We start from the raw sequence: 27271 nt of genomic DNA, 5'->3' as shown, positions 1-27271 counted from the left end.
TACAGCAGTTATTTTCAAAGATGTGTTTGCAAAAAGAACATTAAAAAAAAGCCATAACTATGTTAAGAATTTTCACCGAATGCATTGTATTTTAGCCTAGTTCTTCAGTTCCAGTGGCCACAAACTTCTCAGCATTACTCCAAATTTCTCGTTGTGAGGATTTACTTATGGAAGAGATAGGACACACATTCTTTGTGTCGAGTACAAGCTAAACTGCCGGTTTTTACTATGATTACAAAATAGGAACACTACCAATTGTGATACACCTTGGTGCCCTAAATATAATAGCATCCGATGTTCTGACCTCTACAAGTTTACTTTAATTCAAAATCTCCCAGATCTTCAAAAAAAATGGAATTGCGTGAGAAATATTTCTTAAATTTGAGAAAAAGTTAGGAAATGGGAATTAAGTGAATTGGACCGGCTTGGAACGTCATGTTACAAAGAGCCAATATAATTTTTATAGGATAATTTTTCCATCTAGTATCTCAAGAAAGCGTATTATCTTTAATAAAATGTTCGATACCAATATTCTTTGAAGAACCAGTCTTTCAGTGAAGAGATTCCGGGATTTTAATTTACGAACTTCTTTGCCATTTGCAAGCAGAGTCAAGCGCTACCAAACAACAAACACCAAACCTAGGAGCAATAACTCTTGAGACGACCGAGAACTAAGGGAAAGCTTGATTGGGTGATTCTCGCGAGAAGTACCACATTCACTATTTTTCGCGATATTTTCGTGCCCAACCCTTTTCCTAGTCTCGCAGGATCACGGTTAATCTCGCGATATTTGGGAAGTTCCGTGGGGAAAATGGCGGCGGCCGGGAGCACCCTTCTCTTCTTGCCGCCGGGGACTTCAGACTGAGCCTTCTTGGGAAGAGTGGGGACGGCTGGTGCCCTGCGTTCCGAGAGCCCGAACCAACTTGGTTCCCTCGTTAGTGGTGGCGGAGGGCTTATCCTCTTGTGTAGGACTCAGGACCTCCCCACCGTCAGGATGAAGGCTCAGGGGGAAACCGAGGGTGAGTGACTTGAGGGGGAAAGCAGGGGGCGGGACACAGCTTTGGGGAGCCAATCTGTGGAAGAAGCTGGGGGGCCTACGCTCCCGAGGTCGTGGAGTCCAGGAGGCGGGATAGGTGTCAGTTTTAGATTCTGACTGTGCCTTCTTTGGCGGTGAAGGACTCTGACTTTGGGGTGATGCGGGCTCCCAACTTCTGTGAAGGTTTCCTGCTTAGTTAGGGGCAATCATTTGGGCCTCAGGACGTTTTTAACCTAGAGTTAATGGAAGACCAGGCGAGTGAATCTATAATTTGCTTACACCTTGTTTTAGAAGGGATGTTTGAATAATGACGTTAAAAAATATAATTATATTATTATAATGATATAAAGCTGTGTGTCAAATATTGGAGGATGTTTCGGCGTGAGTGAAATGATAGGACCTCAAGATTTTAAAAGCCAGTAGTTCTATAGAATGTCACAGTGGTCAAACCTTGTACTATTGTATATTTGTAAAATGCGTTGAATTTATCGTTTCAATGGCTAGATTAACAACTGCTGAAAAACAACTTTTCTGTTGGAATCTTACTTAGAATCTATAAAGTTTTACACTCTTAACGGCTTCCTTAGTATTTTGGATATAGTTCTGTTAATAAGAATCACTGTATCAGTGTTTATCCATCTTTTCCACTTTGAGCTTTGTTAGATCAGCGGCCTTGCCTTACTCATGGTTGTGTAGTCCCTGACCCAGAACGTGTTTGATTTGAGCATTCGTATAAAGTACTTATCATCAGGCTTCTTAAGGAAAAGGGGGGTGGAGAGTGTATTTTAAAGAAGAGGAAGAAGAAAAGTATATCCTTTGGTGCAGAGGACTGATGAGTGTAAAAGGGAAACTCGAGACAGGAATTTCATGTAGTTTGCTCACTAATGTATCTCCAGCACAGAAAATAATGCTTGAATGAGTGAATCTTGGAAGTGGGAATTGCCAACAATGTGTTCAAAATTATATAAACTGGCTGAAACAGTCCTCAAACCAGTTTTCCAGGATATGAGGACATTGGAAGGAGTTTGAATCTTGATTTAGAAAATGCCACTGCCTTAACTCTGATTGCTGACATTGTATTCATCTTTCAATGTCAACATCAACTGTCACTTTTTTTGTAATATCTCCACAACTAATAATGAACTTTTCCTTTTTTGCATTTGAGTAGTAATGTGTTTCTGTTTTTAACAGCATATCTCATTTTGCTCTGTGTCATGGTTATTTCCACTTTAACTTATGTACACCCCCTCACAGATGTCATCTTAGTCGTATTGTGTGTTTTGCATTGCCAGCAGTCTCTAGCACATGTCCTTGCTCGTATTATATTTCAGTAATAATAATTTTTAAAAACCCTCACAGATGTCATCTCAGACATATTGCGTGTGTGCGTTTTTTAAGTTTATTCATTTTTTTTTTTTTTTGAGAGCGCATGAGAGAGAGGCAGAGAATCTCAAGCAGGCTCCATTGTCAGCACAGAGCCAGATGTGGGACTCAGTCTCACAAACCATGAGATCATGACCTGAGCTGAAATCAAGAGTTGGACGCTTAACGGACTGAGCCACCCAGGCACTCCATATTGCAAGTTTTTGTATTGCCAGTGGTCTCTAATACAGGTCCTTGCTCATACTAGAAGTACACGAATTAGAGGAAGGATCAGCTATATTTCAAAAGTAAAAATTTAATGAAAATAAAAATAAAAACTATATTTCAATAATAAAAAAATAAAAACTATCAATAATAAATGTAATAACATTTCAAAAATAAAAATGAACTAAATTTCAATAATGAAAATTATAATTCAGTAATAAAAATTAAGGGGGTTGGAGAGCATAAGAGCTTTGTTCACTCACAGGACAGAAACCGAGGTCTTTTCTACCTTTCTCTTACCTCTACCGCAAATTTATCCTTTAGTTGTTGACATATTTCCTATCCATATAGGTTTAGTTTGAAAAATCAAAATGACAAATACAGCCTGTTTTCTTGATAATACATATGTATTGATTTATTAGAGTTACATCAAAAAATTTAAAAAGCCTGTATTTCACATTGAAAACCAACTAACCATAGTAAGGCCATGTTCAAATGTATGCTCTACATATATCATGAAATGATTTTGTCACTAAATTGTAGTCCTGGTCCTGAAACATGATTAGAGGTGATTCTTTTTCTTGGTTTTCATTAAAAGACTGAATAGAAACCAGTTAGGTTTTAAGGAGTTCCTTAGACCCCAATTTCTGTGTTGTCTTGTTAAAAATAAATTATTTGTATGTTTTGAAGTAAATGATAATTGAAAAATATTTTAACTGAGTTCTTACCAAGGATGAGGTATGGGGGTTTCTTTTGCAAGAAGAATTGAAATGTCTTGAAACAGTTTCTAATGATGTTTTCTAATTTGTATCATAGAGTCGGAGAAGCTGAGTAAGATGAGTTCTCTCTTGGAACGGCTACATGCAAAATTTAACCAAAATAGACCTTGGAGTGAAACCATTAAGCTTGTGCGTCAAGTCATGGTGAGGATTATGGTGGTGGATAAAGTGTTGTGCTTAGATAATTACTTAATAAGCTAAGCCCCCCATGTAGACTTTTTCAAACCAATTATTATAGTGTGTCCTCAGTCTTATTTATCACAAAACACCTGAGTACATGGTGCACATCAACTTGAGTCTACCTAAGAAGTTCTGTTTATAAAATTATGTTAATCATGAGCTATAGTACACTGGGGTACTTCAGGCAAAGGTGCTTAGAAATACACCTAGGAGAGACACATATGATAGACTGATGTAGGGAGACCTTTGTTCTTCACTTGCTATTAAGCTCCTTGAGTCTAATGTGATAGTATTTTCATGTATCTACACTGCTAGTAGAGTTTGCGATTAATTCTTAATAAGCTTCACCTGTTCACTCTGTCAACTACTACTTCTTGAGTCATTTATCAGTATGGGGAGCCCTTAAATAGAAGTCAAGTAGAAGATAAGGGGTAGTGACTGGATGTTAAAAGTTCATTCACGTGATTCCAGTGGTAGTCAAATGATGTAGGAAAACTTTACTTCTGTGATTTGACCTGGGTAATGATGGGGGGGGGGGGGCGGCGGGGGTTCACTTTGTGGTAATTCATTCATGGATCTCTTCACTTAAGATTTATATACTTTTCTGTATATATGTTATATACTTCAGTGAAAGTACCCCCTCCTCCCCACCAAGTCTTAATTTGGGTCCATAGTAAGTTCAGTTTAATAGATTTATTAGTGTTTAATGTGATCATATCAGTATAGCTCCAGCAAAAGAACTAAATTTGCTGTCAAAAGACTTATATTTGAAGTTCTTAGTAGCTATGTGACTTTGAACAAATTATTTACTGGGTCTCAGTTTTCTTATTTGGAAATAGAGGCACACAATACCAGTTTGCTTTTCCACATAGTTTTATTTTGAGGATTGAGTGAGATAATGGATATTAAAGTGTGGTGTTGCTTAAAGATTTATGTAACTAAATTTGAGAAATATATGTATATTCTTTGGCTGAGGATTATGTACATAAAATATATATGTATATTTTAATGTTTTAAAAAGAAGAATGGCTATTTTTCCTGTCTGAGGATTCAGAGGTTGTCATTTTTATACTACAAGGTAGTCATATTCTAGTTGGAAACATGCTCTGTAAATGATATTGTCATTAGACATCATGAGATAGAGGAATTCGAGATGGCTACTAAGACCCTCTCATGGGGTACCAGTGTCTTGGTTTTTGGGCACCATAGCTTCTGTCTACTTCTCACTCTGCAGATTCAGAAACCTAATTTTGTTGGTGTATTAAGACTTTGAAGAGTTTTCAACAACTGACATAGTAACAAAATCTCAGTAGACTAAATGTAAATCAGAATTCCAATTTATTAATCTACCACAGAGAGTTTATCTTTCTAGTTACCAGAATATTGGTTACCATTGTGCAGAGCAACCCCTTATCTATTCAAGATACAAGGGAAGCCAGATTATTAATCAGATGTTTGTTTCTTAGAACAAAGAGAGATTTAGGACATGGAAAGGCCTGAAAAACTATCTTTGTATCATAAAGCTGTTCACATTTCTAGAGAATAGAATGTTGTGCAGAGAGGAACTTCTTCTTTGGATAGAGTTAGAAAAACTATGTCAGATCTTTTGTTCTTTGGGAGTCCCTTTTTCTGGACTACACGTTCTGTTTTTTAGAGTTACTCTAATTTTACTAAGGTCTGGTTATATTTCTTAGATTACACAGAAATCACCTTGTTAGGTTTGGGAATTGCCAGATCTCCTGAGCCACCCTATTTAATTGACTAAATTTAGGATGTAGTTACTTCTGCAGGAAGCTGATCTCATTTATTGTATTTGATTCTTCCTAATCTAAAATAAGATCTGGGCATACTTTTTTTCTACCTTCATGTATGTGGATATGGATGTATCCATGTTTATGAACTTTTCCTCCTGTGGAAGGATGGACAGAGTAACAGGAGTCTATAGATTATCAGAGTATATAGAGAATATAGAGTATATAGACCTATAGCATATAGTCTGAGGATTATCCTGAAATATTACTACTAGGATAAGTCCATTTACCTGAAACACTGTTGGCTTGGTTAATTTCTATCTTGAATGTTTTCCTACTTATTATAGGAGAAGAGGGTTGTGATGAGTTCTGGAGGGCACCAACATTTGGTCAGCTGTCTGGAGACATTGCAGAAAGCTCTCAAAGGTTTGTAAACATGTTTGAAATATGCTTTTTTTTTTTTTAATGTTTATTTTTGAGAGAGAGCAAGAGGGAGAGGGGCAGAGAGAGGGAGACAGGATCCCAAGTGGGCTCTGCACTGACAGCAGAGAGCCCAATGTGGGGCTTGAACTCACAAACTGGGAGATGATGACCTGAGCTGAAGGCAGAAGCTCAACCAACTGAACCACCCAAGTGCCCCTGAAATATGCTTTCTTAAAATGCCCAGTTTTTATAAAGACTATTTTATACTTACATGAGAAATATAAATTGAGATAAACTTTCTTTGCTAGGTGGTGGTCTTGTTTTCACTATGGAGTTGAGACCACCTCTTAATTTTTTTTTTTTTAGTTAATTTTTTCAGAGAGAGAGAACAGGGGAGGGGCAGAGAGAGAGGGAGAAAGACAATCTCAAGCAGGCTCTGCACTGTTAGTGCAGAGCCAGATGTGGGACTCGAACTCATGAACTGTGAGATCATGACGTGAGCTGAAATCAAGAGTCAGATGCTTAACCGACTGACTGAGCCACCCAGGCACCCCAAGATGAGATCTCACCTGAATTTTTGAAACATTTATTTTTGATCCTATTTGGGAGACTGGTAGAGACTCAAAAGATAGTTGATGGAGGATAACTATAAGGTAGCAAGGGAAAGTTCTTTTTCTTCACATGTTCTCTCTTTTTTTTTTAATGTTTATTTTTGGGAGAGAGAGACCGTGCAAGTGGGGGGAAGGACAGAGGGAAACACAGAATCCAAAGCAGGCTTCAGGCTCTGAGCTGTCAGCACAGAGCCCAGTGCGAGGCTTGAACGAACAAATTGTGAGATTATGACCCGAGTCAGTCAGACTCTTAACTGACTGAGCCACCTAGGCGCCCCCAGTTTCTTTTTATAATGTTTTATTATTTATTTTTGAGAGTGAAAGAGACAGAGCACAAGTAGGTGAGGGGCAGAGAGAGAGAGGGAGACACAGAATCCAAAGCAGGCCCCAGGCTCTGAGCTGTCAACACAGAGCCCAACATGGGACTTGAATTCTTGAACCGTGAGATCATGACCTGAACTGAAGTCAGATCCTTAACTGATTGAGCCATCCAGGCACTCTTCTTCAGATGTTCTCTTCTAATTAACTTGCAATAAGGGGCGCCTGGGTGGCGCAGTCGGTTAAGCGTCCGACTTCAGCCAGGTCACGATCTCGCGGTCTGTGAGTTCGAGCCCCGCGTCGGGCTCTGGGCTGATGGCTCAGAGCCTGGAGCCTGTTTCCGGTTCTGTGTCTCCCTCTCTCTCTGCCCCTCCCCCGTTCATGCTTTGTCTCTCTCTGTCCCAAAAATAAATAAACGTTGAAAAAAAAAATTAAAAAAAAAAAAAAACTTGCAATAAGAAAATGGACATTTTAACTCTAAAGGATTTTTACATTGTTATGGACAGTGTTTTCAGGAAAGCAAATACAATTTAAATCATGAACTTGAATATTTATGATTATAATTACTACTTCTGTGTATTTTGGGGGAGAAATGAAAGTAAAAAACAGATTTTACTCTGATCCATCACAAATGAACTTGATTCAGCTGAATAGTTCCCCCCCACCCCCACCCCTTGGGTTTTCTTTGACATCTCAAGTCTGAGAGTAGGTGCCTACAACCTTCATCACCCCTTCTAATGTTTCCTTTTCTGATGGTTAAGAATCCTTGTTCATCAAAATGTAGAGAATCCCACTTTTGCTTCTTCCAACTCAACGTAGAGTCTCAATGTTAAGAAACTGGTAGCCCTTCCCAATCTGTGGAAATACTATGGCACATAGAGGCAGAGGCTGTTAACTTTTTAACTGTGGTAAAATATACATAACATAACATTTACCATTTGAACCATTTAAAATTATAGTTGAGTGGCATTAAGTACATTCACATTGCTACATAACCATCACTACCATTGTCCATCTTCAGGACTTTTTCATCTTCCCAAGCTGAAATCCTGTATTCGTTAAACAGTAATTTCTCCTTTCTCCCTCTCCTCAACTCCTTGTAACCATCATTCTAGTTTCTCTCTGTAAGAATTTGTCTACTCTAGATACCTCATGTAAGTGGAATGAAACAGTATTTGTCCTTATGTGACTGACTTTTCACTTAGCATAATGTCTTCAAGGTTCATCCATTTTGTAGCATGTATCAGAATTACCTCTCTGTTAAAAAAAGCTAAATAGTGGTGCCTGAATGGATCAGTCAGTTAAGCATCCGACTCTTGATTTCAGCTCAGGTCATGATCTTACAGTTCATAGGAATGAGCCCCGGGTCAGGCTCTGCACTGATAGTGCAAAACCTCCTTGGGATTCTCTCTCTCCTTTCTCTGATTCTATATTCCAGCTCTCAATATATTAATAAACATTTTTTTAAAAAGCTAAGTAATATTTTGCATGTGTATACCACATTTTTATTCCTCCATTCATGAATGGACATTTGGGTTTCCACCCTTTGGCTGTAGTGAATAATGGTGCTATGAATATTGAATATTTATGTTGGTTTTAGTTTTGATGTTAATCTTCCTTATTCTAGTATTAGCAGATACATGTGTCTTTTTTTTTTTTTTTTAATTTTTTTTTTTTCAAAGTTTATTTATTTTTGGGACAGAGAGAGACGGAGCATGAACGGGGGAGGGGCAGAGAGAGAGGGAGACACAGAGCTGGAAACAGGCTCCAGGCTCTGAGCCATCAGCCCAGAGCCCGACGCGGGGCTCGAACTCACGGACCGCGAGATAGTGACCTGGCTGAAGTCGGACGCTTAACCGACTGCGCCACCCAGGTGCCCCACATGTGTCTTTTTGAAGTTAAAGATAACTTGTCCCAAATGAGTAATGCAAAAGGGAGAGGAAAAAGGTCCGATAATTTTTTCAAATAGATCTTTTTTTTTTTAATGTTTATTTATTTTTGAGAGAGAGAGACAGAGCAAGAGCAGGGGAAGGGCAGAAAGAGAGGGAGACAGAATCCGAAGCAGGTTCCAGGCTCTGAGCTGTCAGCACAGAGCCCGATGTGGGGCTTGAATCCACACGCTGCAAGATCATAACCTGAACTGAAGCTGAATGCTAAACTAAGTCACCCAGGCACTCCAAATAGATCTTTTCTTTAAATTTTTTTTTTTTTTTTTTTTAACATTCATTGTTGAGAGAGAGAGAGAGAGAGAGAGAGAGCAGGGGAGGGGCAGAGAGAGAGGGAGACACAGAATCTGAAGCCAACTCCAGGCTCCGAGCTATCAGCACAGAAACTGACTTGAGTCTTGAACTCACCAACTACAAGATCATGACCTGAACTGAAGTCAGAGGCTTAACTGAACTGAGCCACACAGGTGCCCCCAAAATAGATCTTTTTAATTTTTTTTTAAATGTTTATTTTTGAGAAAGAGTGAGACAGAGCACGAGTGGGTGAGGGGTAGAGAGAGAGGGAGACACAGAATCCGAAGCAGCCTCCAGGCTCTGAGATGTCAGCACAGAGCCTGACGTGGGGCTTGAACCCACAAACGTGGGATCATGACCTGAGCCGAAACCAAGAGTTGATGCTTAACTGACTGAGCCACCCTGGAGCCCCTCAAATAGATCTTTTTAAAGTAACCTCTGTGCCCAACTGGGGCTCAGAATCACAGCCCCAAGATTAAGAGTCGCATGCTCCACCAACTGAGTCAGCCAAGTGCTCCTCAAATAGGTCTTTTTTTTGACCCGTACTATTTAGGTCACAGCTAAGTCTTAACTAATGAACATACAGAAATTCTAAGCATTTGAACTGTTGGATGTAATGGCTTGAATGTATGGATATACTCCTTAGGATGTTTTGGTTTTTGAAGAATAAAATTTAAGTTATTTGGAGCATTTTGTGATTTCCTTTTTTTTTTTTTACCCTTTCCTAGTAACATCTTTACCAGCAATGACTGACCGTTTGGAGTCTATAGCAAGACAGAATGGGTAAGTAGTCTATCTTAGGCAGAAGTATTTAACTTAGTGTTGACTTTGGGTGGCTTTATTTATGTGTCTTCTATTAATTTTTGTTTTGATTTGTTCCTGCTAGACTGGGCTCTCATCTCAGTGCCAGTGGCACTGAATGTTACATCACGTCAGATATGTTCTATGTGGAAGTGCAGTTAGATCCTGCAGGACAGCTTTGTGATGTAAAAGTGGCTCACCATGGGGAGAATCCTGTGGTATGTGCTGTTGATATTTCACTGGAATCTGTGGGGTTTACTTAGGGACATTAATTTTAAAATGACTTGTTGGGGTTTGAAATAGCTTGGGCTTAGGTTTTTTCATGAGCCACTGTAGAGATGATGTGATGGGCTGTAATGTAATATCAATAGCTCTAGAATGGAATTTAGAATAACATGGGTCCATCTCTGACATCATCCAAAGGCTTTGACAAGTGGAGACGCTAGAGGAACCCTTTCCATTTCATATCAACAAACATGAGCCGCAATTGAACAATAGGTGCTGGGGATATGGAGATAAATAACTTAAAGTTCTTATCCTCAAAGAGCTAATAATCAAAAAGGACAGATAATCTTGTACATAACTAATGTCTCTGAAAAATCTTGTAATAGAGATGAATGTTTAATGTGTGTAACCAAGACAGTTGAATGTGGACTCCAAGGATGGCATTAAAGAGAGGTCCTACTGTTTTAAACAAACTACTGAAAGTTGATTCCATTATAAACTAGTTCATATACTTTGATCTTGAATTTCCCACCCCAACCCCATGGTTTACCAAGTAGAAAGAAGATGCTTTTTGATATCTTAATATAAGGATCATCTGTAGTTTTAATGTTGTTGTTATAAAGCATGTGCTATTAATAAAAGAGAAAAACTTTTGATGTCTTCAATGGCCTTAAAGTAGTTTAAAGTTTTAACATGATTTGTTTAATTTCAGAGCTGTCCAGAACTTGTACAGCAACTAAGGTAAGCAAATGATGTTTATGTTTCCTGATACTGGCAGACAATGCTGTTCTTTATAGTTGGCTGGTCAGAAGTTATTGTCTTTATCAAAGAAAAGAAAAAATTTACTCTCCTGAGGAACATACTTATTTTCTTAGGTCAAGATTTTTCAGTCTATGTTTGTTCACTTTCAGTATGGACTTAGCTTGGTTTCTCAACTTAGTCTATCCCAGGATTTTGCAACCTTGGCGGTATTGACAGTTTGGATTGGAAAATTCTTTGCTATAGGGGACTGCCTTGTGCAATGTAGGATGTTTAACCACATTCTCCCCCCCCCCCCCCCCCCGCCACTAGTTGCCAGTAGTATCTATCTCCTGACCTGTGACAATAAAAAATATCTCTAGATATTGTTAAATGTTCCCTGGTGGGCAAAATCACTCCTGGTTGAAAACTGATCTAGCCTCAAAAATTCTGTGTGCAGCAAAAATAAATAGAAACTAATTATTGAATGAGAGAAGGCTTGAGAGAATTGAGTCTATGTCATGAAAAGAACTTATTTTCACTTTAATTTTGAGAAAAACTGTCTTACATTTAAGGTGTATGTGTGATAAACTCCCATCATAGGAAAAGCACTAGGCTTGAAGAGTTTCTTAGCAGTTAATGGCATTTCCTTCTGGATTATCCTTTCCCTTTAAATTGAGGGAAATCAATTTAATTAATCCCAAATCCCAAAGTAATCCCAAATTTACATTCTGGGATTTTGAAAAAGTCATTACATCAATTTTATGTTTTAAATATAGCGAAGTTCTCAGATACTACGTGGAAATGTCTTAAGGTGTTAATAGTGAGGAAATAAGTTTTACAGTCGGCCTTTGCAGTAATCATTTTAATGTGTTTCTAGCCAAATGTGCCGTTTGAACCACCTTTTAAAAATTGCAATGCAACATAAAAACCTTTTTATAAGTCTAGCAACAGGTGTGTTACCAGAATAGTCCAGAAAGCCAATACTTCTGGTTCTAATCCTGGAGTAGGAGACTGCACCAATTTATGAACTAACTGGTGGTGTTCTAAAGTTAATTTGTAAGCATGTTTTGAAATGGGAACTTCAGAAAGAATATTAGCCCTTGTGTGCAATTTTTAGTCACTTTGTATAGGTGGTAATTTTAAGGTAGAGGTTTATTTTGCTGCTGTTCTTGTTTCTTTTTACTGTCTTCATGGCATTTTGGGTAGTAAGTGCTCATATTTGCTCAATAAATGCCTGACCAAATATCTGACATTGGTAGGGCAATTTAGCTTTCAAGAAACTTTTTTTTTTAAGTTTGAAATAAGATACAGAGAATTAGAGTCGTTGAGTTGTGTTGGATTCCTGAGCCTGCCCACAGAGCCTAATTGACTAAGAATCCAAACCTGAATATTGGGTTCTAGGAAGCATGGGGTCTAGGTAGTAGTTTTCTTTTTTCTGGGGCAGATCTCGTCATAGGAACATTCTCGAATATGTGGCTTGCCTCCATAGTGCTCATCTCCTTTTCTCCAGGCCTCTCATCTCTCTCCTAGTGTTCATTTTCCTCTCTGCCCTTAGATTGCCATATGCATGCAAGTATTCTATTTTCCAAATATATTTTACTTCCATTTCCTCCAATCAAGTTTTCTTTTTTTTTTTTTCCCTCACAACATTCAATCATCTCAGTTACATATTAAGAGGAAAAGAAAGTGATTTATTTATTTATTTATTTATTTATTATTTTTTAATTTTTTAAGGTTTATTTATTTTTGAGAGAGAGTGCGAGCCAGGGAGGGGCAGAGAGAGAGGGAGGGAGACACAGAATCCGAAACAGGCTCCAGGCTCTGAGCTGTCAGCACAGAGCCTGATGCGGGGCCCGAACCCACGAACTGTGAGATCATGACCAGAGCTGAAGTCAGACACCCAACCGACTGAGCCACCCAGGCGCCCCAGAAAGTGATTTATTTAAATCAAGTCTCATTATGTAGGAGCAAATTACTGTAATATATGAACTATTAGGTCTTTTTGACTCTTTTGTACTGCTTACAAGTACCTTCTCCAGAAAAATGGGAAGGAGAAAGGGAAACATTTATTTTTGCTACTTTTTTTTTTCTTTTTTAACCTTAGTTATTTTGAGAGAGAGCACGCGCGTGTCTGTGCGCGTGTGCTGGGAAGGGGCAGAGAGAGAAGGAAAGACAGAATCCCAAGCAGACTCTGCCCAATGCAGGGCTCGAACTCAAAAACTGTGAGATCATGACCTGAGCTGAAATCAAGAGTTGAATGCTTAACTGACTGAGCCTCCCAGGTGCCCCTTCTTTTGCTACTTTTGATTGATGCTAGAAAACTTTGGCTGGGGGGAAAAAGAGTAAAGCAAATTATTAAAATTAGTTTTATATAGCCATGACTTTTTGGTACTTTGCGTTAAGATTGAGTAGTAATTGTGTTTTATTCTCCTCCTTCTTTCCTGAACTCCTTATAGGGAAAAAAATTTTGATGAATTTTCTAAGCACCTTAAGGGTCTTGTTAATCTTTATAACCTTCCAGGGGACAAGTAAGTATTTCTTTATTTTTTTGCTTTTGTTGGAAAGATTTGTATAAATATACTTGTGCTTAAAAATTTGCCGAGTCTTCTGCCCTATCTTATTTGTGATTTCTTCTCCTACTGACAACCTATAGCTTCCAACTTTATATCTTTTGAAGGTATTTTAAATAAATAATATCTGCATTAACGGATATAATGCTAAAAGACATTATAATCTTTGAGATGTCTTCAACATGTTGATTTTTTTTAGGTTTACTTATTTTGAGAGAGAGAGAAAGAGACTGCAAGTGGGGGAGGGGCAGAGAGTGGGGCAGGGGAGAGAATCCCAAGCATGCTCTGTACTGACAGATGTGGGACTCCAGCTCACGAACTGTGAGATCATGACCTAAACGAAAGTCGAATGCTAGACCATCTGAGCCACCCAGGTGCCCCAGCATGATTTTTAGGCTGAAAAGAAATGAGTTGTTGTTGAACTTGCTCATCATTTTTATTTTTAACCTACCTGGGGCTCTGTTAACTAGCTTGGGTCTTTCAAATAGAATTGCCTTCAAGGGAATGTTAATGTGTGTGTGTGTGTGTGTGTGTGTGTGTGTGTGTGTGTGTGTGTGTGTATGTTTTTCAACTCTTTAACTCTTGTTCTCTTCATCTACTTTCTAGCAAACTGAAGACTAAAATGTACTTGGCTCTCCAATCCTTAGAACAGGATCTATCTAAAATGGCAGTTATGTATTGGTAAGACTGGCTAAGGTGTCAATTCTGTTGAATTGTACCTTCTGGGTATTTTGTTCTTAAAGCTTTTCATCTAGGGTGTTACTAGGGTCCTCTATCATATATCTTGTCCATCTCATTTTACTTCCCAAATGATCACATTCCATTTTCTGAGTATTGGTATGTCCAAGTTGTTCGTTGGTATTCCATCAGTTTTATTTGAAGACTTGTCAAACCTGGCCTCTGGTCTTATAAATAATAGTCTACTTATAATTTTTGTTCACTGTATTACATACTGGTTTATACTTGTAAGTGATCTCTTCGAAAGTGAAATACAATTGCTATATGCCCAGTTATAAGAGTCATTAAATTAGTATTGTAAGACTTTTAACAGCTGAACTCATTAATACATTGTGTACTAATACCTTCAGGGCTAAAATACAAGCAAACATAGATCATTTTTCTCACAGGAAAGCAACCAATGCTGGTCCCCTGGATAAGATTCTTCATGGAAGTGTTGGCTATCTTACTCCAAGAAGTGGGGGTATGTGATCCTACGTTGCTTATTTAGAAAATTGTTTAGTTTTAGTTAAGGGGTCATTACTTAAATTTCACTTTGGGATTATAAGCACAGGGAGAAAATTAGCAGTCACTTGTGTATTATTAGATGGTTTCCAAGGTGTCAATGCTTGCCCTCCCCCATTTACATTTTTAAATTGTGAAGTAAATTGTTGGCACTAGAATTAATACTTCTGCTTCCATTATATTTGATAAGTTGCTTTGGAGCATGAATCCTCTTATTTATGAAACTATTTTCTCATGTAGTTTTGTCGAAATGGGAATGTTTTTCTGTATTTCTAATTTACCTGATAAATATATAGTGATAAGTGTTATTTTTCATAGGTCATTTAATGAACTTGAAGTACTATGCCTCTCCTTCTGATCTGCTGGATGATAAGACTACATCTCCCATCATTTTGCATGAGAATAATGGTAAGGCTTTAACTGTAAAGCAACTGAAGGTTTTGTTCAGTGTTTAAAAAATATTTAAAATAATTGAATGCCCAAGCCTGTGTGTATTTCCTGGTTTGCCATCCCTACCAAAGTTTGCTGTTTCTCTCAGTTTGCATCTGTAACACACACACGCTCATAAGTATATACATATGTACGTATATACATACATACATACATACATACATAATAGCACAAACTTAATAGGTGCTTATGAACAAGTAGGTGAATGAATGAAAAGATATAAACCATTTGTCTTGAAATAATCCCCTTTAAACATTAAAGGTGAAAAAATTAGCCAACTTACTAAAGAATTACAATAATGGATGGTTTTTTTTGTTTTTTGTTTTTTTTAAGTTTATTCATGTTTTTTGAGAGAGAGTGAAAGAGAGAGCATGTGCCTGCGGGGAGAGAATCCTAAGCAGGCTCTGCACCGACAGTGCAGACCTCCCAACTCACAAACATGTGAGATCATGACCTGAGCCAAAACCAAGAGTCAGACACTTAACTGACTGAGCCACCCAGGTGCCCCTCTATTTGCTTTTTAATATACTAAAACAAAATGAGAAATGGCCTAATCCCTCATTTGGTTCCCTTATAACTTTAGTCATTGATTATCCTATAATCATCTATTTATTTATTTATTTATTTATTTATTTTTTTTTAATTTTTTTTTCAACGTTTATTTATTTTTGGGACAGAGAGACAGAGCATGAACGGGGGAGGGGCCGAGAGAGAGGGAGACACAGAATTGGAAACAGGCTCCAGGCTCTGAGCCATCAGCCCAGAGCCTGATGCGGGGCTCGAACTCACGGACCGCGAGATCATGACCTGGCCGAAGTCGGACGCTCAACCGACTGCGCCACCCAGGCGCCCCTATAATCATCTATTTAAAAGCATTCTGGAGTTGGAGAAAATAAGTAAATGTCGGTAATGTGCCTTTAAGGGGCTTCTGGGTGGCTTAGTCGGTTGAACATCCAACTCTTGATTTCAGCTTAGGTCCTGGTCCCAGGGTGATGGGATTGAGCCCCATGTCGGGCTCTGCACTGAGCGTGGGAACCTGCTTAAAATTTTCTCTCTCTCTCCTCTCCTCCCTCTGTCCCACTCCTCTCCCCAACTTGCACTCTCTCAAATAAAAAAAAATAAAATAAAAAATTGGGACACCTGGGTGGCTCAGTCCATTAAGCATCTGACTTCAGCTCAGATCATGATCTCTCTGTAAATGAATTTGAGCCCTACATTGGGCTCTGTGCTGACCACTCAGAACCTGGAGCCTGCTTCAAATTCTGTGTCTCCCTCTCTCTCTGCCCCTCCCCCGTGCTTGCGTGCACACTCATGCTCTCTCTCTCTCTCTCTCAGAAATAAACATTAAAAAAATTTTTTTTTAATTTTTTTTCTTTGGAGTATATGGTTTCCTGTATTTTGTTTTATTTACTGACAGAAATACTGGTTGTTAGAAGGCAGCTTCTCAAACTTCTAAGTCATACAGGTATTATGTTATCTGACAAATTAGGGTTAGCAAATTATGCAGAAGGTAGTTTGTTTTTTGTTTTTAAATGTTAAGATCCTTGTAATTTGTGTTACTTTGGAGAATACCCCTTTTCTTTCCTATTCTCAGTTCCTCGATCATTGGGCATGAACGCATCAGTGACAATAGAAGGAACATCTGCTATGTATAAACTTCCAATTGCACCATTAATTATGGGGTCACATCCAGTTGACAACAAATGGTAAGTTAAATATACTTCCAGGGTAGCAAAGTTTATTTTTTCCAACTTCAAGCCCGGTATGAAATAAGTAATACTTTCACTTGGCTCTTCTCTCACTTAACTTTCTAGAGATTGGCTTTTTATTTTCTCTTTTTAATTCCTCTTTTCAATATCTATTTGAATGTTCCTGTCTGAAGTCTGCTTATAGAACACATTGTCTATCCTGACAGAGAAGGAGGAGAACTGTACTAATTCCCTTGGTTTAATGATTGCTTCAGTTTTTTAGGTTATCATGGGATTTATATTGTTTTGGAGTCATATTGGAGTAATAACTAGAGAGCCTGTCTCAGGATAGATGTTTGATTAAGTACGTAAGGGTTAATGAATAGGATGTTTTGGAACTGGGGAAAGAAAGTTGAAAGAGTGAACTATTATTTTTTTTAACATCTTATTTATTTTTTAATTTTAACTAATCTCTACACCCAATGTGGGGCTCAAACTCACGACCCCAAGATCAAGAGTCGCATGCTCTTCTGACTGAGGCAGGTGTCCCCAAAAGAGTAAAATTAAAAAAATATATATTTGTGTATTTTTGAGAGGGAGAGAGAATAGCAGGGGAAAGACAGAGAAAGAGAGGAGAGAGAGAGAGTCCCAAGCTGGCTCCACACTGTCAGCAGGGAGCCTGATGCAAGGCTCAAAGTCATGAACCGTGAGATCATGACCTGAGCCAAAGTCTGACGGTTATCTGACTGATCCACCCAGGCATCCCCTGAAAGAGTGAACTTTTTTGATAGGCTTTTGTTAAATGATACGGACATGTCTAAGAACAAATGTTTAGATTTTTTATTTTCGTATCAAGTCAAAATCCAACCATCCCCCCCCCTTTTTTTTTTGAAGGACTCCCTCCTTCTCCTTAATCACCAGTGCCAACAGTGTTGATCTTCCTGCCTGTTTCTTCTTGAAATTTCCCCAGCCAATCCCAGTATCTAGAGCATTTGTTCAGAAACTTCAGAACTGCACAGGTGAGTTTTAAGCATCAGGAGGTAATACTTGTTAAAAGTGTAAAAAACAAACTTCAAATTCAGATTATTTTAGACCTCTTTCAGTCTTGCAGGTCTCAAAAAAGTACTGATGGGTATAAATGTCATGGTGCTGTGTATTAGTAAATGCTTATTAGTAAGTACCTTTTCAATAAATGGATGACTGAAATAGAAGTCACAAAGGGAAAACAGAGCTGTCACCATTTTGATGTTATTGTGATCACTATATTCTTGTTTTTCCAGGAATTCCATTGTTTGAAACTCAACCAACTTATGTACCCCTCTATGAATTAATCACTCAATTTGAGCTGTCAAAGGACCCTGACCCCATACCTTTGAATCACAACATGCGATTTTATGCTGTAAGTAAGGCTTATAGATTGTTGTAGGTTATATTTGAACCCAGGATCAGAATCTTCCTTTATAGGAATACTGAGGTCAGAAACATATCTTTTGGACTACTGGGCCATTTCCTAGTTCCTCATTCAGGCAGGAAATCACAGAAATTTCTGAAACATACTGAAGAAAGCATGAGCTTCCAAGTCAGGATATAACAGTGTACATTTCATGGCCAGAATTTCAGATGAAAGTCTCATAATGGTATCCTGAACTTTTATAAGCTTTTAAGTAGATGTTAAGAATTTTTTTTTCTTTTTAATTTATTTAGAGAGACAGCAAGTATGTGCAAATGGGGGAGGGGCAGAGAGGGAGAGAGAATCCCAAGCAGGCTCTGCGCTTGTCAGCACAGAGCCCAATATGGGGCTCCAAACCCATGAACCGTGAGATCATGACCTAGACTGAAGTCAGTCACTTAACCAACTGAGCCACCCAGGCACCCCAGATGTTAACAGTTCTTAATGTTTAATTCTTTCAAGTGTCATGACCTGAAAAGATCCTTCAAGTACATGCAAAGAAAGTCCTGGAATGAATAAATTAAGGAAGGTTCCAAAACCTCATCTGGACTTGAATTTATTTGAATGTTTGATGATAGTCTAGACTAAAGTAGTAGTTCCCAAATTCTGACTGCATTAAATTATATAAGGTGTTTTATTTAAAATATAGATTTTGCACTTAGAATTCAGGAATCTTTTTTAAACAGATTTCTGAGGTAATTTTTTTTTAGCTAGGTTAGGAAACCACTAGCAGAACATTTACAAAAAGGTCTTTTCAGCCAAGTAATTGATAACATCAGCTGACCAAATAATTCACTGTGGAGTTTTATTATTCACTAAGGAATTGCGGCTGATTTTTGAGAAGTGGGTTGTCTCCCCCCCCGCCCCCCCCTCCCCCATGCTTCTGTGGTTGAAGCATGATGGGTGAGTAAATAGCATTCATTTCTTTTGTTCTTTTTGCCCAGGCTCTTCCAGGTCAGCAGCACTGCTATTTCCTCAACAAGGATGCTCCTCTTCCAGATGGCAGAAGTCTACAGGGAACCTTAGTTAGCAAAATCACCTTTCAGCACCCTGGCCGAGTTCCTCTGATCCTAAATCTGATCAGACATCAAGTGGCCTATAACACCCTAATAGGAAGTTGTGTCAAAAGAACTATTCTGAAAGAAGGTACGACTTTTCCTTTTGATACAGTTACTGGCAAATGGAAACTTGATTACTCTTGTGGTTCTCTAAATTGGTGGCCTATTATATTCCCTGTAGAACTTTTAAAACTGGTTTCCGTTCCCAAGTAAATTGATATAGAACCTCAGTGGTAGGAGTTGGGAATCTAGTTTAAGCTCCACAAATAGTTATGATAGAACTCATCAATAAATTGGCATTTGGAAACCACTAGTTGTTTGTAATGAATTTATTCTTTCTCTGCATACAGTGATATAATTGGGTACCTACGAGCCTGAATCTTATAGCAGATATGTAAGGTAGAACTTGGGACACTGTAGGAAGAGATGACTTCTTCCTCCCCACCCCTTTTTTTAAAGTAATCTCTACACTCCATATGGGGCTTTAATTCACAACCCTGAAGTCAAGAGTCGCATGTGCTGCCAGGCATCCCAGAGACGATTTCTTGATATCTAAATCAAGGTTGTTTAGGACAATGCTTCCCAGCTTTTAGTCCTGCCTGAGTATATTTCATCTCCCCATTCTTTGGGGAACTTAAGCTTAAAAGGGGGTAAGACCTGTGCCCTTTGCTTTTTCTCCCAGGATTCTGAATGCTGATATTTTTCAAATGCAGTTTGCTGTTAGAAAACTGCATCCTGCTATCCCTGAAAAGAATTTGGGCTGCTCTAGTTAACCACAGTTAATTATTTACCTTAGTTGTAAAGCACTTCACAAATAGAAATGTATCAGTGCAAGTGGTAGGCAAAAAGAAACAGGGAAGTTAAATCAGGAGATAGCATTTTTGAGAATAAGAACTGGTTTAAAATGAGAAATTTTAGAGTAATGGCACTGACCACATGCAAGTGTGCTTATGACCCTTCTATGTCATGTATTTGAATCCTGGGAGAATTCTCCAGATGGTTTCAGGACATCTGGATATTAGTTTTCGTAAGATAGTTACAAAGTTAGTCCTGCAGAGGTGCATATGCTTTTTTCCAAGAAAGTACATGATCCTTATCTCTGGGCTGCCAGCATGTTTGGCTTAAGAACCTATGATGATAGTTACATATGTGTATTTGGCATAACTGTATCATTTTACATGATAGCCCCTAGATCCCTGCTTACCAAACTATGGGTTGCATAGCTAACATCTGCAAACACTGATAGCAGGGTTTATTATAGTGGTTCTGGATATCTGCTTATCACAAAGAATGAAAAACTCTTCTTGGCCAGTTTCTTTTCAGAATTCACTTTCAAGGCAAGGTGTTTATATCTGTCAAGGTCTCCAGTAATTTAGGGATCAAATGGCTTTCATTTTAGAAAATGGAAGTTTAGTTGCTTGTTTTGGAGTATTTATAACATAAGCTGGCATAGTCCTTGGAATCTGATTCCTTCTATCACCTCTGAATGATGTAGTAAGTTTTGTGTGTTAAAAAATGTGTGGGATTTAGTTTCTAAGGAGACAGAATTTCTGTATACTTAGGGATTAGTATTTACTTGTATCTAATATTTGGTTGATTATTTTATGATCCTTTTCTTTGCTTTTTAGATTCTCCTGGGCTCCTCCAATTTGAAGTGTGTCCCCTCTCAGAGTCCCGTTTCAGCGTATCTTTTCAGCACCCTGTGAATGACTCCCTGGTGTGTGGTGAGTTGTGAGGGGGCTAGCACTTCTCTTAGGGCAGTGGTTTGGTCCCTTTATCTTCTTTTTGAAAAATCAGAAGCTGAGTCTCTCTCAAATACCTCCTATGTATTTTGTCTTTCAGTGGTTATGGATGTACAGGACTCAACACATGTGAGCTGTAAACTGTACAAGGGGCTGTCAGATGCACTCATCTGCACAGATGACTTCATTGCCAAAGTTGTTCAAAGGTAGCACTGGCCCTTTTCCTTCAGAGTCCCATTAAGAGGAGTATAAGGAGTGCTGTTTTCAGTATTAGATTGAACTGGAAATTTAGGAGGAGAGCATATAGTCACTGCTTTGAATTCACCTTCCTCTGCTTTAGGATTCAAAAGCAATGTGAGCTTTGGTGTTTTAAATATTATGAGAGTAATAGGAAGTAAGGTAGGTAACTTTAGGCCCAGTGCTAGGGTTCTTTTAGGAGGGGGAGAGCTGAAATAAGATGTAGATTTTTTTTTCACTTATCTTTTGTTTCACTTTTTAACATATGTAATATGTTAAATGGTGGCATGTGGGAAGATACTTAAGGCAGTCAGCTTCCCAGAAACATTAGTATGTAATTTTGAGATTTTTCTGGAGTAGGTACTTGTGGCCTATTTTGTAAGTAAATCTTATTGGAATGCAGCCATGTCTGTTCATTTACGTATTGTCTGTGGTGCCTTTTAAGTTCAGATGGCAGAACAGCTGGACAGAAACCATATGATCTTCAAAAGCCTAAAATATTACTATCTGGCCTTTTAAGAAAGGTTGTTACAATGTTCTGGAGCAAAGTGTTTTCAAAAATATGTTTATAAATTTATCTGTAAGATAAAAACTACTTTAAAATAAACAAGATTTTATACCAATAATAGCATTTTTCACAGTATAGTGTTGGGATGATCTAAGCCATTAAAGCTTAGAACTTGATGGGTCAAGAAATTTTTCTAGTGGTTCATTAAGATAAATAGCAATCTCATTAGTCACATGTGAAGCCCCAAAAGGAGGGCATTTTCTTACCAAGTTCATTATCAGTTTTCTTTTAGTTCAGTATGATATCTAATTTGGACTCTGTTTATGGTTGGTTGGTTTTTGTTAGTGCTTCAGAAGAGGTTGAGATTGCTTACTAATACAGGTTCTTATTTTATCAAGTTTATTTTTTTGAGAAAGGGTGTGCGTGCGAGCGGGGGAGGGTCAGAGAGAGAAAATCTTAAGCAGGCTATGTGCAGTCAATGCAGAGCCCATTGTGGGGCTCAGTCTCATGAACTGTGAGGTCATGACCTGAGCCGAAATCAAGAGTTGGGTGCCTCACCGACTGAGCCACCCAGGCGCCCCCAGATTCTTTTTAGAATGAATTTGCTCAAAGCTCTGGCATTTTATAGAACTACTCCTGCCTTTTGGGTTACTTGCCTTACCTGAAAATTGCTTAATGCAAACTTTTGATGGCATGTCTGAAACTCAGGCAGAATTAAAGCCTGTTCTCCCAAATAAAAATTGTTTTCATTCAGCAGCTAGTACATTGGTAACTTTGTTTTTTCCATCTTTTCTTACAGATGTATGTCCATCCCTGTGACGATGAGGGCTATTCGGAGGAAAGCTGAAACCATTCAGGCCGACACCCCAGCACTGTCCCTCATTGCAGAGACAGTTGAAGACATGGTGAAAAAGAACCTGCCCCCGGCTAGCAGCCCAGGGTATGGCATGACCACAGGCAACAACCCAATGAGTGGTACCACTACACCAACCAACACCTTTCCGGGGGGTCCCATTACCACCTTGTTTAATATGAGCATGAGCATCAAAGATCGGCATGAGTCGGTGGGCCATGGGGAGGACTTCAGCAAGGTGTCTCAGAACCCAATTCTTACCAGTTTGTTGCAAATCACAGGGAACGGGGGGTCTACCATTGGCTCGAGTCCGACCCCTCCTCATCACACGCCGCCACCTGTCTCTTCGATGGCCGGCAACACCAAGAACCACCCGATGCTCATGAACCTTCTTAAAGATAATCCTGCCCAGGATTTCTCAACCCTTTATGGAAGCAGCCCTTTAGAAAGGCAGAACTCTTCTTCCGGCTCACCCCGGATGGAAATATGCCCGGGAAGCAACAAGACAAAGAAGAAGAAGTCATCAAGATTACCACCTGACAAACCCAAGCACCAGACTGAAGATGACTTTCAGAGGGAGCTATTTTCAATGGATGTTGACTCACAGAACCCTATCTTTGATGTCAACATGACAGCAGACACGCTGGATACACCACACATCACTCCAGCTCCAAGCCAGTGCAGTACTCCCCCAACAACTTACCCACAACCAGTACCTCACCCCCAGCCCAGTATTCAAAGGATGGTCCGGCTATCCAGTTCAGACAGCATTGGCCCAGATGTAACTGATATCCTTTCAGACATTGCGGAAGAAGCCTCTAAGCTTCCCAGCACTAGTGACGATTGCCCACCCATTGGCACCCCTGTTCGAGATTCTTCAAGCTCTGGGCATTCTCAGAGTGCCCTCTTTGACCCTGATGTCTTTCAAACCAATAATAATGAAAATCCATACACAGATCCAGCTGACCTAATTGCAGATGCTGCTGGAAGCCCCAGTAGTGACTCTCCTACCAATCATTTTTTTCCTGATGGAGTAGATTTTAATCCTGATTTGTTGAACAGCCAGAGCCAAAGTGGTTTTGGAGAAGAATATTTTGATGAAAGTAGCCAAAGCGGAGATAATGATGACTTCAAAGGATTTGCATCTCAGGCACTAAATACTTTGGGGGTGCCAATGCTTGGAGGTGATAATGGGGAGACTAAGTTTAAAGGCAATAGCCAAGCTGACACAGTTGATTTCAGTATTATAGCAGTGGCTGGTAAGGCTTTGGGTCCTACAGATCTCATGGAGCATCACAGTGGTAGCCAGAGTCCTTTATTGACTACTGGGGACTTAGGGAAAGAAAAGACTCAAAAGCGAGTAAAGGAAGGCAATGGCAGCAGTAATAGTAGTCTGTCAGGGCCAGGATTAGATAGCAAACCAGGGAAGCGCAGCCGGACCCCTTCTAACGATGGTAAAAGCAAAGATAAGCCTCCAAAGCGAAAGAAGGCAGACACTGAGGGAAAGTCTCCATCTCACAGTTCTTCTAACCGACCTTTCACCCCACCTACCAGTACAGGTGGATCCAAATCTCCAGGCAGTTCAGGAAGATCGCAGACTCCCCCAGGTGTTGCCACACCACCTATTCCCAAGATCACTATTCAGATTCCTAAAGGCACCGTGATGGTGGGCAAGCCCTCCTCCCATAGTCAGTATACCAGCAGTGGCTCTGTGTCTTCCTCAGGCAGTAAAAGCCACCATAGCCATTCTTCTTCCTCTTCTTCCTCATCTTCTGCTTCCAACTCAGGCAAGATGAAAAGCAGTAAATCAGAAGGTTCTTCAAGTTCCAAGTTAAGTAGCAGTGTATATTCTAGCCAAGGGTCTACTGGATCTAGCCAGTCTAAAAATTCATCCCAGTCTGGGGGGAAGCCAGGCTCCTCTCCCATTACCAAGCATGGACTGAGCAGTGGCTCCAGCAGCACTAAAATGAAACCTCAAGGGAAGCCATCTTCACTTATGAATCCCTCTTTAAGTAAACCAAACATATCCCCTTCTCATTCAAGGCCACCTGGAGGCTCTGATAAGCTTGCCTCTCCAATGAAGCCTGTCCCTGGGACTCCCCCATCTTCTAAAGCCAAGTCTCCCATCAGTTCAGGTTCTGGTGGTTCTCATTTGTCTGGAACTAGTTCAGGCACTGGCATGAAGTCATCTTCAGGGTTAGGATCCTCAGGCTCATTGTCTCAGAAAACTCCCCCATCATCTAATTCTTGTACAGCATCTTCCTCTTCCTTTTCTTCAAGTGGCTCTTCCATGTCCTCCTCTCAGAACCAGCATGGGAGTTCCAAAGGGAAATCCCCCAGCAGAAATAAGAAGCCGTCCTTAACAGCTGTCATAGATAAACTGAAGCATGGGGTTGTCACCAGTGGCCCTGGAGGTGAAGACCCAATGGATGGCCAGATGGGGGTGAGCACAAATTCTTCTAGCCATCCTATGTCCTCCAAACATAACATGTCAGGAGGAGAGTTCCAGGGTAAGCGTGAGAAAAGTGATAAAGAAAAATCCAAGGTTTCCACCTCGGGGGGCTCAGTGGATTCGTCTAAGAAGACCTCAGAGTCAAAAAATGTGGGGAGCACAGGTGTGGCAAAAATTATCATCAGCAAGCATGATGGGGGTTCCCCCAGCATTAAAGCCAAAGTGACTTTGCAGAAACCTGGGGAAAGTAGTGGAGAAGGGCTCAGGCCTCAGATGGCCTCTTCCAAAAACTATGGCTCTCCACTCATCAGTGGTTCCACTCCAAAGCATGAGCGTGGCTCTCCTAGCCATAGTAAGTCACCAGCATATACTCCCCAGAATCTGGACAGTGAAAGTGAGTCAGGCTCCTCCATAGCGGAGAAATCTTATCAGAACAGTCCCAGCTCAGATGATGGTATCCGACCACTTCCAGAATACAGCACAGAAAAGCATAAGAAGCACAAAAAAGAAAAGAAGAAAGTAAAAGACAAAGATCGAGACCGGGACCGGGACAAAGACCGAGACAAGAAAAAATCTCATAGTCTCAAGCCAGAGAGTTGGTCTAAATCACCCATCTCTTCAGACCAGTCCTTGTCTATGACAAGTAACACAATTTTATCTACAGACAGGCCCTCAAGGCTCAGCCCTGACTTTATGATTGGGGAGGAAGATGACGATCTTATGGATGTGGCCCTGATTGGCAATTAGGAACCTTTTTAAGACAAAAGTGGCCAGAGAAAAACTAAGTTTATAGGCAAACCACCATAAGGGGTGAGTTAGGCAGGTCTGATTTTGTGTTTAAGAATCTTAAATGGCATGGTTTTGACACCGAGCTGGGTGAATTTAGAAAGGCATAGCCAGACCCAACTAAAGAGACCATAGGGTTTGATTCTGGTTACCAAGAATCACTTTTTCTTTTGCCAGATAAAAGGAAAAAAAAAAGTTAAAATACTTGCTTATGAAAGGGAGGGGGTGGGTGGGGCATAAGGAGAGGGAAGGGTGGGAAACAGTTTTGTGGGAAATATTCATATATATTTTTTTTCCCCTTTTTCCATTTTTAGGCCATGTTTTAACTCATTTTAGTGCATGTATTTGAAGGGCTGGGCAGCAAATGAAAAAGCAATACATTCCTTGATGCATTTGCATGAAGGTTGTTCACTTTGTTTGGTTAGTTGTCCATTTGAGGCATGGGCAAATGAAGGACTTTGGTCATTTTGGACACTTAAGTAATGTTTGGTGTCTGTTTCTTAGGAGTGATTGGGGGAGGGAAGATAATTTTAGCTATTTATTCATAATATTTTAATCCTTTATCTGTTTGTCTTTATACAGTGTTTCTAATTCTATAAGGTTCAGGGTTCAAAGTGAGGGGAGGTGGAAAAGCAAGGCTTATTTTATTTGGTGGTAGGGAGCCTGTAGCTTGTGCTGGTACTGTACCATCAAGCCCATGCAGATTAGAGCCCACCTTTGGAGTTAAGTAGAAAAACCAAAATGGTATTTTTGTTTTAGGAGATTTATCATAGGGTTCAGACATCATAGGAATATTAGGAATTACCTCCCTGTGGAGGTATTGATTTATAGTCTTGTTTTTCTTTAAAAAAGGCTGGGCTGGTTTTTTGGGATATAAACATGTTTTCAGATGTAGTAAGGTTTAATGTGGTACAGCCTCCCTGACCCAGTGGCATGAAAACCATTACAGAATTAATAGTTCTCCTATTTCCACAATGTGCCAAAAGTCCACATCCCAGCATTTTGTTTGTTGGAGAACTGATGCCATTCCTGAGAGCTGGGCTCCTTGTTTCTCTTTATCGTAAGGAGAAGGAGTCCAGACTTTAATCACTCCACTGTATGCTCCCTTAGATAAAACAGAAAAAATTTGCAGCCATAGTTCACTTAAAACAATTTCAAGCTCACTTGAAAGTAATGGGGGCCTGGAATGCTAGGTGGGCATGAAGATAAACCCTTGCTACTATGTAGCAACAAAATTGGACCTTTTTGGAGGAATAGGTCTGAGTCTGGATTCTGGGGGACATCAATAAGAAGCCCTTCTCATAAATATAGAAATCCAGGAGACCACATGAAGTGCAACACAAGTTCTCAGTATTTGGAGGGTCCTCTCAAAATTCTGCGGCCTTACTTTGATTTTGACACCTGCACTGTGCCATTCCTGATGATTCCATTCAGGATCTGTATCAGCAGGACGGGGCACGGTCCCCAGCACAACTCTTCTGGATTAAAAAAGAAAAAAAAAAAAAAAAAAAAAGCCAGGTGATTCATTTGTGTGTGTGTGTGA

General features: G+C 39.6%; 1 protein-coding gene across 3 annotated transcripts; it reads left to right on the top strand.

Annotated features, from left to right (window-relative positions):
• The first annotated feature begins 782 nt into the window (after positions 1–782).
• MED1 (mediator complex subunit 1) lies at positions 783–27271 on the top strand. Of its 3 annotated transcripts, XM_045488669.1 has the most exons (17): positions 783–1019; positions 3440–3546; positions 5681–5759; positions 9654–9708; positions 9812–9944; positions 10664–10692; positions 13149–13220; positions 13869–13943; positions 14390–14463; positions 14823–14912; positions 16549–16660; positions 17537–17661; positions 17923–18041; positions 19037–19238; positions 20779–20874; positions 20993–21098; positions 22437–27271. In XM_045488669.1, exons 1-17 carry the CDS (start codon positions 995–997, stop codon positions 25687–25689), a joined length of 4752 nt encoding a protein of 1583 aa, XP_045344625.1. In that variant the 5' UTR covers positions 783–994; the 3' UTR covers positions 25690–27271. The 3 variants fall into 3 exon arrangements, with proteins under 3 accessions (XP_045344625.1, XP_045344626.1, XP_045344628.1); XM_045488670.1 differs by lacking the exons at positions 783–1019; positions 3440–3546; positions 9812–9944 and having other exon boundaries at positions 5698–5759; XM_045488672.1 differs by lacking the exons at positions 783–1019; positions 3440–3546; positions 5681–5759; positions 9654–9708; positions 9812–9944 and adding an exon at positions 9976–10224.

This window comes from Leopardus geoffroyi, chromosome E1 (assembly GCF_018350155.1).
Source record: "Leopardus geoffroyi isolate Oge1 chromosome E1, O.geoffroyi_Oge1_pat1.0, whole genome shotgun sequence".
Classification (NCBI taxonomy): domain Eukaryota; kingdom Metazoa; phylum Chordata; class Mammalia; order Carnivora; family Felidae; genus Leopardus; species Leopardus geoffroyi.
This window is presented reverse-complemented; position numbering and strand designations above follow the sequence as displayed.

Excerpts from the sequence above, each read along its gene's own strand:
- MED1 (XM_045488669.1), top strand. The coding sequence starts at position 995 with ATGAAGGCTCAGGGGGAAACCGAGG. Across the intron at positions 3,547-5,680 it reads AGCTTGTGCGTCAAGTCATG|GAGAAGAGGGTTGTGATGAG; the intron begins GTGAGGATTATG and ends TACTTATTATAG. Across the intron at positions 21,099-22,436 it reads ATTGCCAAAGTTGTTCAAAG|ATGTATGTCCATCCCTGTGA; the intron begins GTAGCACTGGCC and ends CTTTTCTTACAG.